This window comes from Dermacentor albipictus, chromosome 6, assembly GCF_038994185.2.
Source record: "Dermacentor albipictus isolate Rhodes 1998 colony chromosome 6, USDA_Dalb.pri_finalv2, whole genome shotgun sequence".
NCBI classification, from domain to species: Eukaryota; Metazoa; Arthropoda; class Arachnida; order Ixodida; family Ixodidae; genus Dermacentor; species Dermacentor albipictus.
This window is the reverse complement of record NC_091826.1, coordinates 112,081,405-112,098,134: the sequence shown is the minus strand read 5'-3', so window position 1 is coordinate 112,098,134 and position 16,730 is coordinate 112,081,405. Positions and strand designations below refer to the sequence as shown.

Genomic DNA, 16,730 nt, shown 5'->3' with positions numbered 1-16,730 from the left:
TTGGTGCACGTATTTAATTAGTATTAGTAATAAACCAGCAGACTCCCACCTGACCCGCGGTAAGATCTCTTCACATCGACCGCCCTAATAAACATTGGCTTCTACGTACGATTTTTTTCGTATGGTGAACTTAATAGAACAATTCGCTACAATTTCGTAGTTTGGAAATACTGATGTGACAAACAACTATCAATACTTCAACATAAAAGTCGCTTAACTCGCTTTCTATTTTCTGCCTAAGTTGCTGCTCTACACTCTAGTGCAAGTCGTTTGAGAAACCTAGCAAGAAATTAAGAAAATAACGGTTGATATAGCTGACATAAGAGCACCTGTGGAGGCTGACTGTTATTAAATGCATTTCTTACATCTATAATTTTTCGAGGCTAGAGAACTGTGAAACTGCAAACTACTTTATTTTGATCTAGACTACTATTTCAAAGGCAAAAATTTGTTATCAATTGTGCGTATTGTCATGCAGTAGTGACGGTAAAGATCACAGTAACAACGAATAGTTTAAAATAAAGTTTGCCGCCTTTACGTACGTTAAACGTAAGCACCTCTGCGGGACGTTATGGTGCGTGCCCTATCAAGTCTTTTAGTTTACCTTACGGAAACAGAAACGTAAAGAAAACGTTATCAAACAGGGTGCCGTCTGGTGCCTCGTGCCAAACGTATCCACCCAAAGACGATCCATTAGCAACCACCCTGCTGTGGTTGCTAATGGTGCTATGTGGACGCGTCTCGTTAGGCATACGGGTGCCAGGATCAGCGAACGATCTCAGAAAATGGACGCGCTATGCGCTCATAACTAACCTTTCAGATCAGTTTAGAGAAAGCGAAAGCTCATTACAATAGTTACTGGCGATCAACGCGAGTGAGAGCGTAGCCATCACGAGAATTCACGCTCAAGCGGGAGCCATGGGTGCCGCCATGTTCGACAACGCTGTTAGCTTCCGTAAACATTACGGACGTTAAACTCGCCAAATAACGCACGTTGTAATGGCGCACGTAAACCGCAGAAACCCATGACGTTCCGAGCATGCGCAGTGAGGACGACGCTATTTCTTTACGCACGTAATGCTTTTACGTTTGGTTGCAAACGTTAAACGAAAGCTGTCTAATACTGTGAATTACGAAACTAACTTTTATTGGGCGAACTTGCGCCTACAAAAACAGGCTACCCTTAAAGCACAACGATAGTAGAGAACACAGTCGGCGATTGTCGAAAATCTGATCCGAGGGTCAAGCGCGTCAGCTTTTATACATGAGCCATCAAAGGTTCCAGAGTAATCGCTGGTGCCTGCGTGCTTTCCAGAAAGCTCTACACAAGTCGCGTCGCCCATGCAGTCAGATTTCACAAGCTTCGGTGACAACACAACCATCGATAACATTCGAGAAACTTCTGATACATGCAGGCGCGTCCCGCGCTGACATAACATTTGTTAGATAGTGAAAGGCGCTCACCCGAAAAAGGTAAACAAGTCCATGTGTCAGTATTAAAAAAATTAAATTATGGGGTTTAACGTGCTAAAACCACTTTCTGATTATGAGGCACGCCGCAGTGGGGAACTACGGAAATTTCAACCACCTGAGGTTCTTTAACGTGCACCTAAATCTAATAAGTACACGGGTGTTTTCGCGTTTCAACCCCATCGAAGTGCGGCCGGCGCGGCCAGGATTCGATCCCGCGACCTCGTGCTCAGCAGCCCAACACCACAGCCACTGAGCTACCACGGCGGGCCGCGTCAGTACAATGAAACACCGCTCTAGATGTAGCGTGCTGACTCAGCTCGGCGTTTTCTTTAAAAAAATGTTATGGATACAGCAGCATTATAAAAGTACGCAGACCTGTCATTATATTTCCTCATTTACAAATATTATATAACTAATGAAGGGGAAATCTTTATTTCCAACCGCATTTTAACACAGCGCTCCAAATTCTTTGTTGCGTGAAACCTTCGCAGTATTTAAACTGCCCCTTAATTGCTTGTATAATAGAGAGAAAAAAAAGAGGAAAAACGGGGAGGTAAAGCAGTTAAATGTAAAGGGCCTGAAAGATTGAAAAAAGAAAGGAAATAATGAACGTCAAAGAAAAGAGACTTGGTGTTAACAGTAGTAACGATAGGCTTACTATGATCGTCTTCGCAGGTTCGTTTGTCTTAGATAAGTCACAGAGTAGTCGCAGTTTTTAGGTCTGGTGACTTTAGAGGTGACTTATTTATACTTTGAGCCTCTGTAAAGCGTTGTCAACTTATTTGACTATGTTAACGTACAAAAGCAACACGCGCACAATAATAGGGGTGCCGTAGTGAGAGAGTTCCGGGTTCATTTCAAGACCCTACTATTTTTCTTGATAGCGATAGCATTGCACGCGGACTTCGTCAAGTTTGGAGGTACCTAACTAAACACGTAGGCCGATACTGAAGGCAGCGCGCTATTTAGCTTGGCGTATGTAAGCGCGAACTATCACGATAAAAAAACGTGAGCGCCAGAAGCTTCAAATAGCGAATTTAGCACGAGGAAAGCAAACGTGCCACTGTTGCCGAATGGTTGCAGAATTATGCTGCTGCGCTGGAAGATGGAGCGGTCACGCATGTTGATAGCGTTATAGATGGACATCTACTTGAAACGTATATAATAGAAAATTCGAGATGTGTTGAGCGACAGCGATCATGTCAAAATGTGCCCTTGATACGAGGTACAGAAACACGACCTTGATAAATGAAGGCTCGCAAGACTACTCGTGAAGGGCGCGGGCATAGCCCGTCGAAATTTCCCAGTCAACGCAATATAAGTTTGCTATAACTTTAAGGGAGTCAGCGTTGTTAACTGCTGACCAAGTTTTTTTTTTTCCAAGTACAACCAATGCTCGGCACGAGTGTTTCTTCAGTTTCTTGCGTTTCCTTTCTGGACCCGCGTCCCTGTGCTAAGTAGCGGTACCAAATAGCGACAGCGTGAACTCGATAGGTGTAGTATTTCACTCTCAACATAGTCGCTGCGTGCATTCATTTACAGCAGGAGCTTCAATTACATTATTTGAGCTTTCAGTTGCAGCACGATTGCGACACTTCTCGAGAAACCGAATGAAAGAGTCTGCAATATATTTTATAAGAGATATAGCCGAAACCAATCAGAATCAATATGGTCGTGTGTACGTCGTTGGCTTCCTGATTTTAACGGGATACACTGTTTTTATAGTTTTCAGATTTGCGTGAGCAGACTATAACAAAACAAAAACACTACGCTCATGGCGCGCAGCAGACGGCGGTAGAGAAAAGGCACAGAAATGAGCCATCCAATATGGGCGAAAAATGCAATGTCAGCCTTTGAAAAGTTAACGAAAGTTTAAAGTTAACGTTATTAAAGACGGCGGAAATGACTGGGCGAACTACAAGAATGTCGTCAGAATCGGTAAAGACATATTTAATAGTGCATGGCATGAAAATTATATATACACTTTCGCCTCAAAACTATATTCTTTTATTGTAGGCTAACCTAGTGCCCAATATCCTTTTTTATCAACGGCGTATATTTTTTGCTGCGGAAGACGTTACCAAGTAGACTAGAAGGCTGAGCTACTGCATCAAACATAGTGGGCCTATTCTCGAGAAGAAGTGGCTTCACATTTTACACAGGTACATTAGTATGTGCGGTATTGAAACTGTTACTACCGTGGTATTCACAGCATCCACCACATACTCGTATTAGAGAATGTAACTGAGCTAACAGCCAAACGCATAATCAGATATAAACGACGGTTGGCAGCTCAGACGCTGCAGGCGATGTAGTTCCCACGGTTAGCCGTTTATTGGGCAGCGGGATGAAAGAAAAGCAACAAGGACAACGCGGCTTACTATTTAGACTGCTTTAAAGCTTAGCGGCAGACAATCTTACTATAACGATGACGAATTTGACACATTTACCACGTAATGGCGACATAAGGGGATCACAATGTACAGGAGAGAGGTGGAGGGAGAGTAAAACTGCCAGTAACACGCGGAAACATGGCAGCAGCTGGGTGCCATACCGGAGGGAGTGGGCTGGCGTCGTAGACTCAGCGTGCAGGCGCGAGGTGCGCGCGCGGGCGATCGGAACACCACGATGTTAGAGAGGTGACGTCACACTGCCAATACCAACGGGCTTCCGCTATTTAACCGCAGGTGGAGGACGCAACCACGTCACTCAGGGTTGGTGTTCATGCTTTACACTCGCCTTCGCAGCCATTAGAACCTATCCGCCAAAAATAAACTGCTTGGTCTCAGGAGTGGCCTGCAGCCGACAGCTGAAAAAGTGATTCCATATAGCTCCAAATGGCAATAGATATCGTGTATAGATTCCACTATCCACATTCTACAAGCTACATTTTTACACCAATCATATTGTTACGATGAGTTGCGAAGAAATGGTTTTATTTACAGGAGATGGACGATGGTCGTAGCGTGATCGCAGCGCAGCCCGGCCTCTCAAACTCCTCGTTCTCTTTGTCTTCTGTTCTTGTCCGTGCCTTTCATATCTGTTACATTTCCCCACAAGCTGACGAAGCCCGTGGGGCGAGTCAGGATGGACAAGCAGGGTAGAAAGGCTTCAGGCGAGCAATATGAGTCAGCTGAGTTCTGCTTGATTGCCGACCATTTCACAGTAGGCAAGCTATGACGTAAGTGAGTTCGCTCAGGCGGTCCACAACTACAAATGGGCCTGACTATTGTGACAAGAACTTTTGGCACAATCCACGCTTGCGTTGCGTTGTCCAAAGAAGGACTAAGTCACCTTTTTGCAGCCATACTTGTACGTGACGGTGGTCGTATCGCTCTTTCGAACGACTTTGCGAGGCCAGAGTACGAAGACGAGCGATTCGACGCGCTTCTTCGGCGAGACACAGTCTTCGATACAGAATCATCACTGTGCAGTATGAAGGGTAAGAAAGTGTCCAGAGGGCTTGGCGGTAACCTTGCATACAGGAGATGAAATGGGCTATAGTTCGTGGTTTCGTGCTTCGCCGTGTTGCATGCATAAGTGATGAAGGGCGGCACGTCGTCCCAGTTCTTATGATTGGAGGAGACGTACATGGCAAGCATGTTAGTCAGTGTTCTGTTTGTCCTTTCAATGAGGCCATTGGTCTGTGGATGATGCGGCGTGGAATGACGGAACTGTGAAGTGCACAAACGAAGTAACTCTTCAATGGCATCAGCCGTGAACTGGCGACCACGGTCGCTGATGATGACACGTGGTGGGCCATGACGAAGGACCACGGAACGGAGCAGGAAGACCGCCACGCAAGCAGCGGTGGAAGACGGTATGGCTGCAGTTTCTGCATACCGTGTAAGATGGTCGACGCAGACAATTATACAGCGGTTCTTGTTTTTAGATAACGGGAATGGACCCAAAAGGTCAATGCCTACTTCCTCGAACGGCGAACTGGGTGGTGTCAATGGCCGAAGGGGACCCGGGGCTGCGGTGGTCGGTCGCTTGTGACGTTGGCACGTTTCACAACTAGCGACATTGCGCTTGGTTGTTTCGTACATCTTGGGCCAGTAAAAGCGCTCCTGCGTTCGGTGCAGCGTTCGTAAGAAGCCGAAATGGCCGGATGTCACATCGTCATACATGGCACGTAAAACGTCAGAGCGGAGACTCTCGGGGACAACAAGCAGAAAAGGCGCTCCATGTGCGGAGTAATTAGTTTTGTAAAGCAATTTATCACGGACAGTAAAGCGACCGCTGCCTTTACAAGTACGGGCGGCGACAAAAAGCGGATCAAGGGTAACATCATACCGTTGTTCTCGCTGGAAGTCTGCCGCGTCAGGGAACGTAGGAGTAACAGCAGCGAGACAGTCGTCGAAATTCTCAGCATCGCAGTCGGTAGTCGCAAGAGGAATCCGAGAGAGGCAGTCTGCGTCAGCGTGACGACGGCCACTCTTGTACGATACCACAAAGTCGTATTCCTGGAGGTGCAGCGCCCAACGTGCGAGGCGACCAGAGGGATCACGCAAACCGACCAGTCAGCATAAAGAATGATGGTCGGTGATAATCTTGAATGGTCTACCGTAAAGATAACATCGAAACTTTTGTACGGCGAAAACGGCTGCCAGGCATTCCTGTTCCGTAGCCGTATAATTGCGTTCAGATTTGCTCAGACAACGGCTGGCATATACGACATGTTCTGCGCCACTGTGACGTTGTACAAGCACCGCTCCTATCCCGATTCCACTAGCATCAGTGTGAACTTCAGTCGGGCAAGATGGATTGAAGTGACGCAAGAGGGGTGCTGACGTTATTATAAACTTCAGTTGAGAGAATGATGCGTCACACTCTGTTGTCCAATTGAAGGGTGCCTTTTGTCGCAAAATACTTGTCAACGGGTAAACGATGTCGGCAAACTGGGGAACAAAGCGACGAAAATACGAACATAGGCCAATGAATGAGCGGAGTTCTCGTGCTGAGTGTGGTGGCTTGACGGAGCTCACTGCTTCAATCTTACGAGGATCGGGTCTGACGCCATCCTTGTCAACTAAGTGTCCCAGGACCTGTGTTTGACGTTCGCCGAACCCACACTTTCTTTAGTTTAGGACCAGTCCAGCTTTCTCAATGCAGTCGAGAACGAGGCTGAGGCGTTCTTTATGTTCTTCAAACGTGCGGCCAAAGATTACATCATCGAGGTAGCACATGCATATATCCCACTTTAGACCACGTAGTACTGTGTCCATGAATCTTTCAAAGGTGGCAGGAGCATTGCAAAGGCCAAAAGGCATATCATCAAATTCGAATAGGCCATCTGGAGTCACGAAAGCGGTCTTTTCCTTGTCGGCAGGGCCCATAGGTATTTGCCAATACCCCGATCGCAAATCGAGTGTTGAGAAGTAAGAAGCAGCGTGTAATCAGTCAATGACGTCATCTATTCGCGGTAGTGGATAGACATCCTTCTTCGTCACTGCGTTTAGATGTCTGTAATCCACGCGGAATCTCCAGGAGCCATCTTTTTTTCGGACGAGGATTACTGGGGCTGTCCATGGACTAGATGACTCTTGAACGACACCTTTGTTCATCATCTCCTTGACTTGCTCGGCAATCACTTTGAGTTCGGACGATGACACTCGGTAGAGGTTCTGGCGGATGGGATGTGCTGGGCCGGTATCTATTCTGTGACGAGCACGGGACGACGGTAAATGAAGGGGTGCATCTCCATGCGTGAAGTCGAATGCAGCCTCATGCCTGACAAGGACTTGTACCAGTGCTTGCCGTTCCGATGTACCGAGAGCCTTGCTGGTCATGCCAAGCATTAGCACTTCAGAATGGCGATTATCGCAAGGAGAGCAAGCTGTAGAGACGTCCGTAGTTAGTGCCGCTATTGAGCTCCATGCGGCTTCATCGAAAAGAGCGATTTTCATACCGCGAAGAAGGACAACCGGCATGGCGGAACAGTTCAGCGCCCACAATGTGGCGACTCCTTTCGTCATGCACACGACAGAGCAGGGCACAAGTATATCTTTTTTAGCACAGTTTATGCGGAGAGGTCTAACTACAAGGTCAACACAATCAGCATGAACAGTAGTTGCCGAAACACGAAAGGGCGTCAGGCACCACGATGGTGCAATCACTTCATCAAAAACACTGAGTGTGTCTGCGTCCCTGTCTTCACCACCCGAGCTTTGTTCGGAATGTGCTGATATAAATAACTTGTTCAATGATATTTCGCCACAACCGCCGTCCACGGAAGCGCCGCGCTGTTCAAGAAAATCGATACCAAGTATAACATCGTGCGAACAACGAGAAAGAACAAGGAATTCCGACACAAACACTTTCCCAGCCAACAAAACACTCACAGCACAAACATCAAGGGGATGAAGCCACTCGCCGCCTACTCTTATACATCTTATACATTTATATGCATTTATATGCATATATACATATACATTTATATGCATACATATACATACATATACATATATGTATGTATATGTATACATATACATATATGTATACATATGCATACATATACATATATGTATACATATGCATACATATACATTTATATGCATATAATGTTATACATTTATATGCATTGATTTTTATCAATTACTTAGGTTATAAAAGCTTAGAAAAATAAGCAGAAATAAAGAATAGACAGTTTTATCGCGTCCACTGTTACGGCAAACGCAAGCGGACAAGGCATTCTGCGGGACGAGTGGCTGCGCCAACGTTAACGACCTGCAGGGTGCAGCCACCTGGTGGGGCAGAGCTCAACCAAACACAGCCAATATTGCAGTAACGAAGTTTGTTTCACCTCGCTTGTGGTGTAAATTTTTGGCAGTAGCGTGATTAACACCACTTCCAAAAATATACACCATCAATGAAGTATAGCATACATGAAATAACTCAGCGTAAAAGCTATAAATTGATGTCAATGGCGGGCATTGTAAATTTCAGCAGAGTTTTTTCCATTAAAACATTCTTTGAGGGCTTTGAGGATGTGAAGTTATAGTCGGTTTTCACTGTAAAATTGTGAGGAGAGAGTTTTGCTTTAGGTAAGGGATGCGTTTTATTCATTGTTCTCTAAAATAACAATCCGCGTAAAGAGCCAGTCTTTAGTACGTTCACAGTACCTGGTGACGCCGACGTCGTGTCTTCATTTGCAAGATCATCGGCCTGCGACGGGAAAGTTTGATGGAGGCCTGGAGACCAAGAACAAAAAGAAACGGTAATTAAATGCGAAGCGTCAACAGTGCTTTAAAAAATTCGATGAATCCCACAATTAGAACTAGCGCGCTTAAATTGGTGAATACCAAAGAGTATATCCATAAAACAAAAATTTAAAAGCACTTACAGCCATTTACGTGTTTAGGATTTTCACAAGCTAGAATCAGATCTGACGTCGCATTCGGTAACGACTGTTTCAGTCTACTAGATTTATTGTTTTGGTTCCGACACTCTCACTATTGTCGGGACGTAAAAAGAGAAATGAAGTGAATCGAAGGAATATGCGATGTGTAACTACACGGTATTTAGGTGTAAACATGTGTGACATAAAAAAAACTGTATCTATGAATTTCTCTGCATTCATCTCACATTTTCATTTCTTCATTCGCGTTGTGCACTTCCAGGCAGCGCACGCATGAATGTTTTTTTAAATTACGTTTTATATTCTTCATTGATGCACTAAACAAAAGCCGTGTAGGTGTGACGTTTTCATGCTTTAAATTTCATAATTCTGTGGACATTGTCTTGCTGCGCAATTTTGTGTTTTTATTTTTTATTGTATGCACAATTTCATGCGTACTGAAATATGAAGGGCATGTCAGGGTGTGCAGACTCCTATACAGCCGCATTATTTCTGGCATTTCTTATGTATGCCTCAGATCATAATATTGATGCCAAATGAAGGAACTGAAATGAAAAAAAAAAGACCGCACAAAACACGTACGTTGTATTTTTTGTTATTCAGTAGTGCCCCTTGAAAGAAAAAAAAATGTCCTTTGTAAAGAAAGGTGTTACCGCCATAGACTGCGTTACTGCTAATCCACTCGCGATGACCTACACCATGATGCAAAGAAGGTATACCGTAATGCAAATAACGGCGTTCATGTTGTACACTTCTCTCCTCTTGTGTCGGTGTCTACACTCCTTACCCCTTCTTTGCATTAGGAATCCTTACCAACTAGCTCAGCTTTCTGTCGTTCTAAGACCTATACCAACTCCACACAACATGCAGCGGGACGAATGGTCATCTAATAGCGTCCCCAAAATGCCAGAATGCGAGACAGAAGCGAAGTTCTCAAAATGCATTTTCAATTTACAAGGTAGTCCAACTTAGGCACAGAAATCTTAAATTAAAATAAAAGTATTTTAGGTTACTGTCTATTACTTTCGCGGTATCAGAAAAAAACATTAAATTGTGAGCACCATCAGTAGCATGCAAAGCATCAACCAGGCCTAAAGTCGGTGCTTCCCAGGGTGGCAATTACGGCACCCATCGTGCTTCACTTGAAGTTAATTCACGGTGGAAAATAATCCAGTTCCAACACGCGCGCCTGTGAGCTCTCAACTTCTCACCAAGCTGCCCTCATTATTACTTACAATTATCCATGTCAGCAGCGGCAGAGTACTTTTTCTCGAAGCAGGACAGCAACTGTCGCAGAACCCGAATTTCGTGGTATTTTCCAAGACCGCAGGAATTGTTGGCATCGGCGAACTCGAGGCCGTAAGCTGCTAGACCGTACTTGAAATCTGTCAGTTTCTTCTTAAAGTGGCCCAGCTGAAAATGAGACAAAATGCTTGAAACAAGACAGGTATATCACATAATTTAACTGAAACTGAAACTGAAATTGGTAGTACAATTCCTGCTCTTTAGTGGCACATTGAAAGAATGGAGTGATGTAGCTTAACGTCGTAAGTAACGCAACTGCTATTGCTGGCCTCCGTTCTATTCTGGACCACTAGGGGAATATTCAATGTACATAGGATGTGTATGAACTCTTCTGCACATCGCCTCTATCAAAATAGCACCACGGCACTGGCGGATAAAGGTATGGTAGCAACAGAGAATCTTTCAGCACATTACTTGGTCTTGGGATACGTGTTGGGTAAAAGATTGGCGTGTTGGTGCAGTTGAGCTTGTCGTGAGGCGTGCTACAGATTGGGGGGCATAGCACTTTTTACGCTCCCGTTTTCCCGGCTTTTCTGTATGCTTGAGGAGACAAACTCCTTGGGCTCCATTATACGCACACAAACACAAGCACTTCGTACAACCCTATAGATCCGTCTCTGGACCACGGCGTCGGCAAATCAAACGATTGGTCAATGCTCAGCAGCAATGGCCGCCATTGTAATCGACCTATCAATAAATTAATTTGTAAATAACGTTCCTTCTCGTCTTCCCGTGATGTATTATCTTGCTCGTACCATAACTTGTAAGTTAGTGTGCCATCTTCCCGTACCATGGCAGGAACTGCTTCTTTCATCCCCAAGAACTGCACAAAATTGAACCGCTTCACAGCCACCATCGCCGTCATCCCCGCCATCAAGAGCTTCAAGGACGTCATTCATTAGGGTAATTTTGTTTGGTTTAGTGCACATTCCTTGTAATTCCCCATTCCTTCCTGTATTGCCCTCGAACCTTGGAGGTATGCTAAATAAATAAATAAATAATTAATTAAATAAATAAATAAATAAATAAATAAATTGCCACTGCGTAACCACGGTGGGCTCAACAGCTACCTAGTAAAAACCTGCGCAAATTACCTCCACCAATAAGCTCGTACATGCAGTCGATAAAAGGGCAGCATAAAGTTTTTATTATTTGTTCGAGAGTTGACCGTGAAAAATATGCAGCACGGTATAAAAATGCAAATTGAGCAATTTCCCCTGCGCTTTTGTGCGATGGTGGTACTAGGACAAAAAGTAATGCCTTCTATGCGTCTGCCGGGGGTAGCGTTAAGTAGAATGACGCTTAGGTAAGCCCCTTACATGACAACGAGTCCTTACAAAAACGCACGAGTTAACGACAGGAGGTTTTCACTGGAATTTTATTCAGTTTGACTACTTAGCAAAAATATTTGTTTGGGCAGCTAAATTAGCAACCTTTACGTAAGTAAGGCACATCTAAGGCCAAAGGAGTGAAGGCACACATAAACCCTCTGAAAAAATAAAATTATGCTGCCGTGTACGAATGCAGTAAACTACCAGAGGCTCAAAATACTCATAACAGAATTGAACCTTCAGCCGCTCCGCGAAAGTCTTTCTTTCTCAGCCATTGCTGGCAAAATGAGTTGGTAGAGAAAATTTTGAATTTGTTTTGTAGAAGGAAGAAAACTTACTCTTGCAGAAATAAAAAAAAAAAGGCCCTAGTTTTCCTTTTCAAATTCGCAATTTCTTGTGCTAGCCAATGGCGTTAGCACTCTAGAAGGCACAGATACTCGTAGAAATTTCTGTACCTTTTGTCTTTCTTGAGCACATGTCCGAAAATGTGCTGTATTTTACAAGTAAATATACGTTACGCTAAGTTTCGCGATAGCATGACGTCACCAGAATAAATAGTATGAATCCTGCGGTATAGCGTGACTGATTGTAAAAAAGGACATTTGTAAATACTTATTTGCATAAAGGATCATTGCTATGTTTAAATATGACGTAGCATTGTAGACACGTACTCGCATTTGAATGCGCTAGTACAGCGGAACCCAATATTGCCTGTAATGCCTCGTAAACGTATTGTTCGTCTTAAGGACGTTCACAACGCTAACATAACATAATATCAAAACGTCAAGCACTAGGCACCACTTTACCGTGGCCTGTTACAATAGTGAACATACCTCTAATTTTTTTAGTCGCCTTAACTCAGCTGAACCGCCAACCGTTGCAGTACACGTCATAGCTACGGCCCCAGCAAAGGGTTTCTTACCGTTGTCCATAGCAGAGGATACAGCACGAGAACTGACCGAGACAAAGCAGTCACACTAAGTACACAGGCGCAACAGCGAGCGTAGTCTGCTTGTTGCGCATAGCCTCTAAGTCGAGCGAATAATTCAGTGAGGTCTAGTACTTTATGATAGAATCTTTGTCTGTGTATTGTCCGTGTTTTTCTACGTCCCCGTCCATCCACGCTTACACACTCTATCGTGAATTCTAATTAATTAGCCTGCCAACATGTTTTAGCCGAGGTCTAATACCATTGACGCAATGGATAACAACCGGTGAACGCGGCGCCACAGCTACTAATACTTTTTTCGCTCTTACCAAGCGCTCATGTGACACATCCGTGAGTGCACCTGAAAGCTCGCGCGTGTGATTGACCACGTTGACGTTAAACGTTTAAGACGTCACGTGTCACAAGATGTGCGTCAAGTTGCCTTTGTGTCGTCAGAGTTTCCTGTTACTCCTCATCTGGCCGAGCTCTGTCACGATATTCTGAGAAATGTAAGGCTATGGGCCCGAGAGTTTGTTCGAGAAACATTATTGTCATCATGTTTGTGGATATCTGGCTTTGCTAATGCTGTGCGGGGGATTCATCCTTTTAAGATGTGGCATGTCAAGCTTGGAGACTCGTATACCTTCTGACATAAAGAACAATAGAATAAATTGATGCGCATAAGACAGTTCACTGTTTATTATTTGCCAAACTATGTCCTATAGACTAGAAAACCCTCACGTATGTAGTAAAAAGGGAGATATGCCGTGTGGAACATTGCAAATTCACAGAAAAATCAATTTGTGAAAAGGCAACACGAAAAGAGTAATGCACAGCCAAAGAAGGACATACCTTGTAAACGTATGTATCACCATTGTCGTAGGTGAATATTCTCTCAAGAGCCTTGCTGTAAAAAAACTGCGAGTGGACTTCAGTAGCTTGAGATTTCGTGAAGGAGTCGTTGTGGCATATCTGGAGGAAGAATGATCAGAGTATTTGTAATTATTGATTCATGCGTCCGAAAGGTTTCAACGGCTATTCAACCTGCGCTGCGTCGATAATCACTGAGAACAAGCCTCATTAATTTCATGTAATTCGTTCGTCTTCTCCAATTTTACTTATCGCGTTGCCTTCCAATTTTTATCGCATTGAAACAGCTGCACGCCTCATTAACTTTCGTAACGTCGCTTCTCTGTTTCGATGGATACTAACAGAACCGATTGAAACAGAATTTTATTTTCGCCACTGCCATTTAAATTGTAGACGTTGGTGAGACGCCACACTTTGTAGTAAGCTATGAAAACCTACGTGTCCTCTGGCTTGCCACAGTGTGCAGCTATATTTCTTAGATATCAGCCTCGGCCGATTTTTGAATACCGGTTATGAACTGTTCGGATGGCCGGCTTAAAGCATTGCACTAAGAATAATCCTGTGATATTTCTGGTTCAAGATTTTCTAATTTCATTTTATCTTGCATTATTAAAATCTTGAGTTATCTAAAGCGAATGGCAGTGCGATAAAAGCAAACAGAAGTGGGTGCATTGTTTATTTGTCGCCTAGTCACTATTTCTGAGCAATGTTGAATGCATGCTCTTAGAAAACACGTGTAACACCAGTTTCGAGCTGCTGGTAACCGGGGTGGAGCCATAAATAAATCTGTATTCTGAATACATTCGTCTCGCAGCCCCTTTATTAGGCCGCTCGAGAAGTTTGTTTATGTACTGCTAGTGCACTGAGTGCTGAAAAAAAAATGTAGCACTAGGCACACTTAAGCACGTTCAGGTGAACTGCTTCTAGATTTTTGTTAAAATTTCGTGCAGAGGTGGAATTACGCAGCGGGCAAATTTTGTTACCACGTTTGTGAGTACAACTAGCGTCTTGCGTTCACGATAAAGCCAAAGTGCGCGTCATCTAGAGCGATGCGACTTCAAGTTGCATATTTTGAAGAAATAGAATGGCTGCGCCGCCTATCACCGCTATGCTAAAACATGCATTTTACCATATCGGTGGCAGAAGGTACACGACGCACACTCCGACATTATTGGGAGTGAAACAGGGACACAATTGTTGCAAACGTGCTCATAAACTCAACCCCAATTGTACTCAACTTCTGCGCAAAATATGAGTTCAGATCAACAAGCGGTTTAGCTGGAAGAACTTTGCACATCTGGCGCTTCTTTTTATGTTGCACCGCGGCAGACTTATGAGACAATTTTGGAGACCAGCACCACAATGGTGCTTGGACTAGGGTATTTAGCAAGTGGACGTGCTTCCTCTCTCTTTGCTGTGCGGCTTTGTTGCTTACGTTGAAATATTAGCCTTAAAGGGACTCTGCGATGAAGACGGAGTAGTTTCTCGTCACTTGCAGTATAACATTTTACGACACTTTCATAATAGTGTCAATATCAGGGTATTTATTAGTGTATTGGGCGACTGAAACAAGTGCTTCTTACCATTATCAGAACCATGTGACGGTAGTTTTTAGCGGTGGATATGACTCCACAAACTGCGTACTGGTGTTGCTTGAGCGTACAGTTTTACGCACGTTCACATAAACGTACATGGTTATCAAAAGAAGAAAGGCATGAGAAAGCTTTCCAGCCGTTTACATATAGAAGTCAAGCAGAAAAATACGAAATAAGAGATCCAAAGGTTCAAATTGTGATGTGGGGCAGCCAGGAAAAATATTCTATCCACTTCAATTTGAAACGGATATTGTTTTCTTTGGGCATCCCCTATTCCTCAGCTGTACCCTGCGCCTACTCCTAAATATTATCGCATTACATGATCAAAAAACATTTGAAGATAAATTTTTCCCATGCAAGACAGCGCTGAAAACTATAATCATAGGCTCAATTATAAAGGCAGACTGAAAGCCTCAAGTAACTAAGTTGCTAAGAGATCCTCACTTTTTACGTGTGGTGTCCGCGGCTGCTATGTGTTGCTACGTCACCCTCACTCTTGCGCTCGGAAGCCTGCGTTATCCGCGCGTTCCCTGTCCGCTCCAGCTCTCGCCTGCGTTCTAACTTCGCCTCGCTAATCGCAATGAAGAAATTCGGAATGAAAAACGTTGGCGGTAGTGATTTTCGAGCCTACAACCCCACGATCAGAATCCGAGTGTATTGCCCACAGGGCTAAACCAGTGCCTCCTAGGTAGCAGACCTGTGCACTCCGCTTATACTTGGAACGAAATTTCTATCGCTAAGCGCGACGTGACGAAAGCGGTGACGTCAAAACCACCGTAGCTTACTCGGGAACATCCCCGTTCGATTCCATGGCAGTCGGGCGAAGTAGCACGACGTCACGGATTAAAGTGCGCCGGATTTGTACTATCCAGGAAGCGTTGGTCAAGAGTGTCAATGCGCTCGCTTGCCTGCGAGGAGTTAACTGGAAGGACCCATCAGCGGCTTTCAACTGGACAGTAATTATTTCGCATGGTCAACTCATAAGAAGTGCTTAGGTGTTCTCGGATTTTTCTTTTTTATGCTGCGGGTGAATTGTGCGGGGATGCCATTCAAACTTTGGAACTTCGTATTTATAGAATGTTTGTTTAGTTGGGGTTCTGAAATTTTTTGGGCGCAAGAAATTGAAGAATTTTATTTACCCCTTTTTTTCCCGGCATACGATTCGATACTAAACAATCGAGGCCTCGTCGTACCTTGGTAAAGCTGTCCATCTGGTACTCAGGAATGTCGTCGCACTCCTGGAAGATACGGTAGTTGCCGGGACTGCCATCGTCGTCCGCACTATACGGCTTGTACCAGCGGCCGAACAAAGCCACCGAAGGAGCCACCACGACTTGCGCACCAGCGTCCGCAATGTCTCTGACTGCTTCATGCGCAGTTCCCTAGAAGCGCGTGCGATACCATGTTGCTTTAGGCACGGATAGCTGTCTACGGGTGGCAGCAGAACTCTCTTCGCATTCTGAGCCGTCAAAAGCAGTATTTGGATTTTCCAAAGAAAACGAAAGACAAGAACTGCCAGATGTGCATTAGCACAGCTTCGTGTCTTCTCATCCATCCCACTGTCATCATTATAACAATTAAACACTACGGAGTCATTGCTTCATGTGCGGTGTCCACAATTCTGCAGCAGTTCTTGAGATGCTACCCGTGTTCTACTCATTTTCGAGCTTAAGAACGTATTGCGTGCGCCCAAGACTAAATAGCTCTAAATATCTGTACTCGCACCGGGAGAAACACAGTGAGACAGAATAACAGGGAGGCCACCAAATTTGCGTTTGCAGTCGGTAACTCTTCGTACTTCTCCTCTAAGAGAGTAGAGCTTCTACTAGCGAAATTTTTTTTGCAGGGGATCTATACAGCCGGCAACA

At 44.4% G+C, this 16,730-nt stretch overlaps 1 protein-coding gene across 7 annotated transcripts in view; it reads right to left on the bottom strand.

Moving 5' to 3' along the window:
• LOC135913307 (uncharacterized) overlaps nucleotides 1–16,730 on the bottom strand; it is a 568,389-nt gene that overhangs the window by 157,903 nt on the left and 393,756 nt on the right. For all 7 annotated transcript variants that reach the window (XM_070541258.1, XM_065445900.2, XM_065445902.2 and 4 more), the window contains 4 exons: nucleotides 16,056–16,244; nucleotides 13,250–13,369; nucleotides 10,069–10,246; nucleotides 8,598–8,666 (listed from right to left, as the gene is read on the bottom strand). In XM_070541258.1, the coding sequence (XP_070397359.1) occupies nucleotides 8,598–8,666; nucleotides 10,069–10,246; nucleotides 13,250–13,369; nucleotides 16,056–16,244 (556 nt within the window). The remainder of the gene's footprint in view (nucleotides 1–8,597; nucleotides 8,667–10,068; nucleotides 10,247–13,249; nucleotides 13,370–16,055; nucleotides 16,245–16,730) is intronic.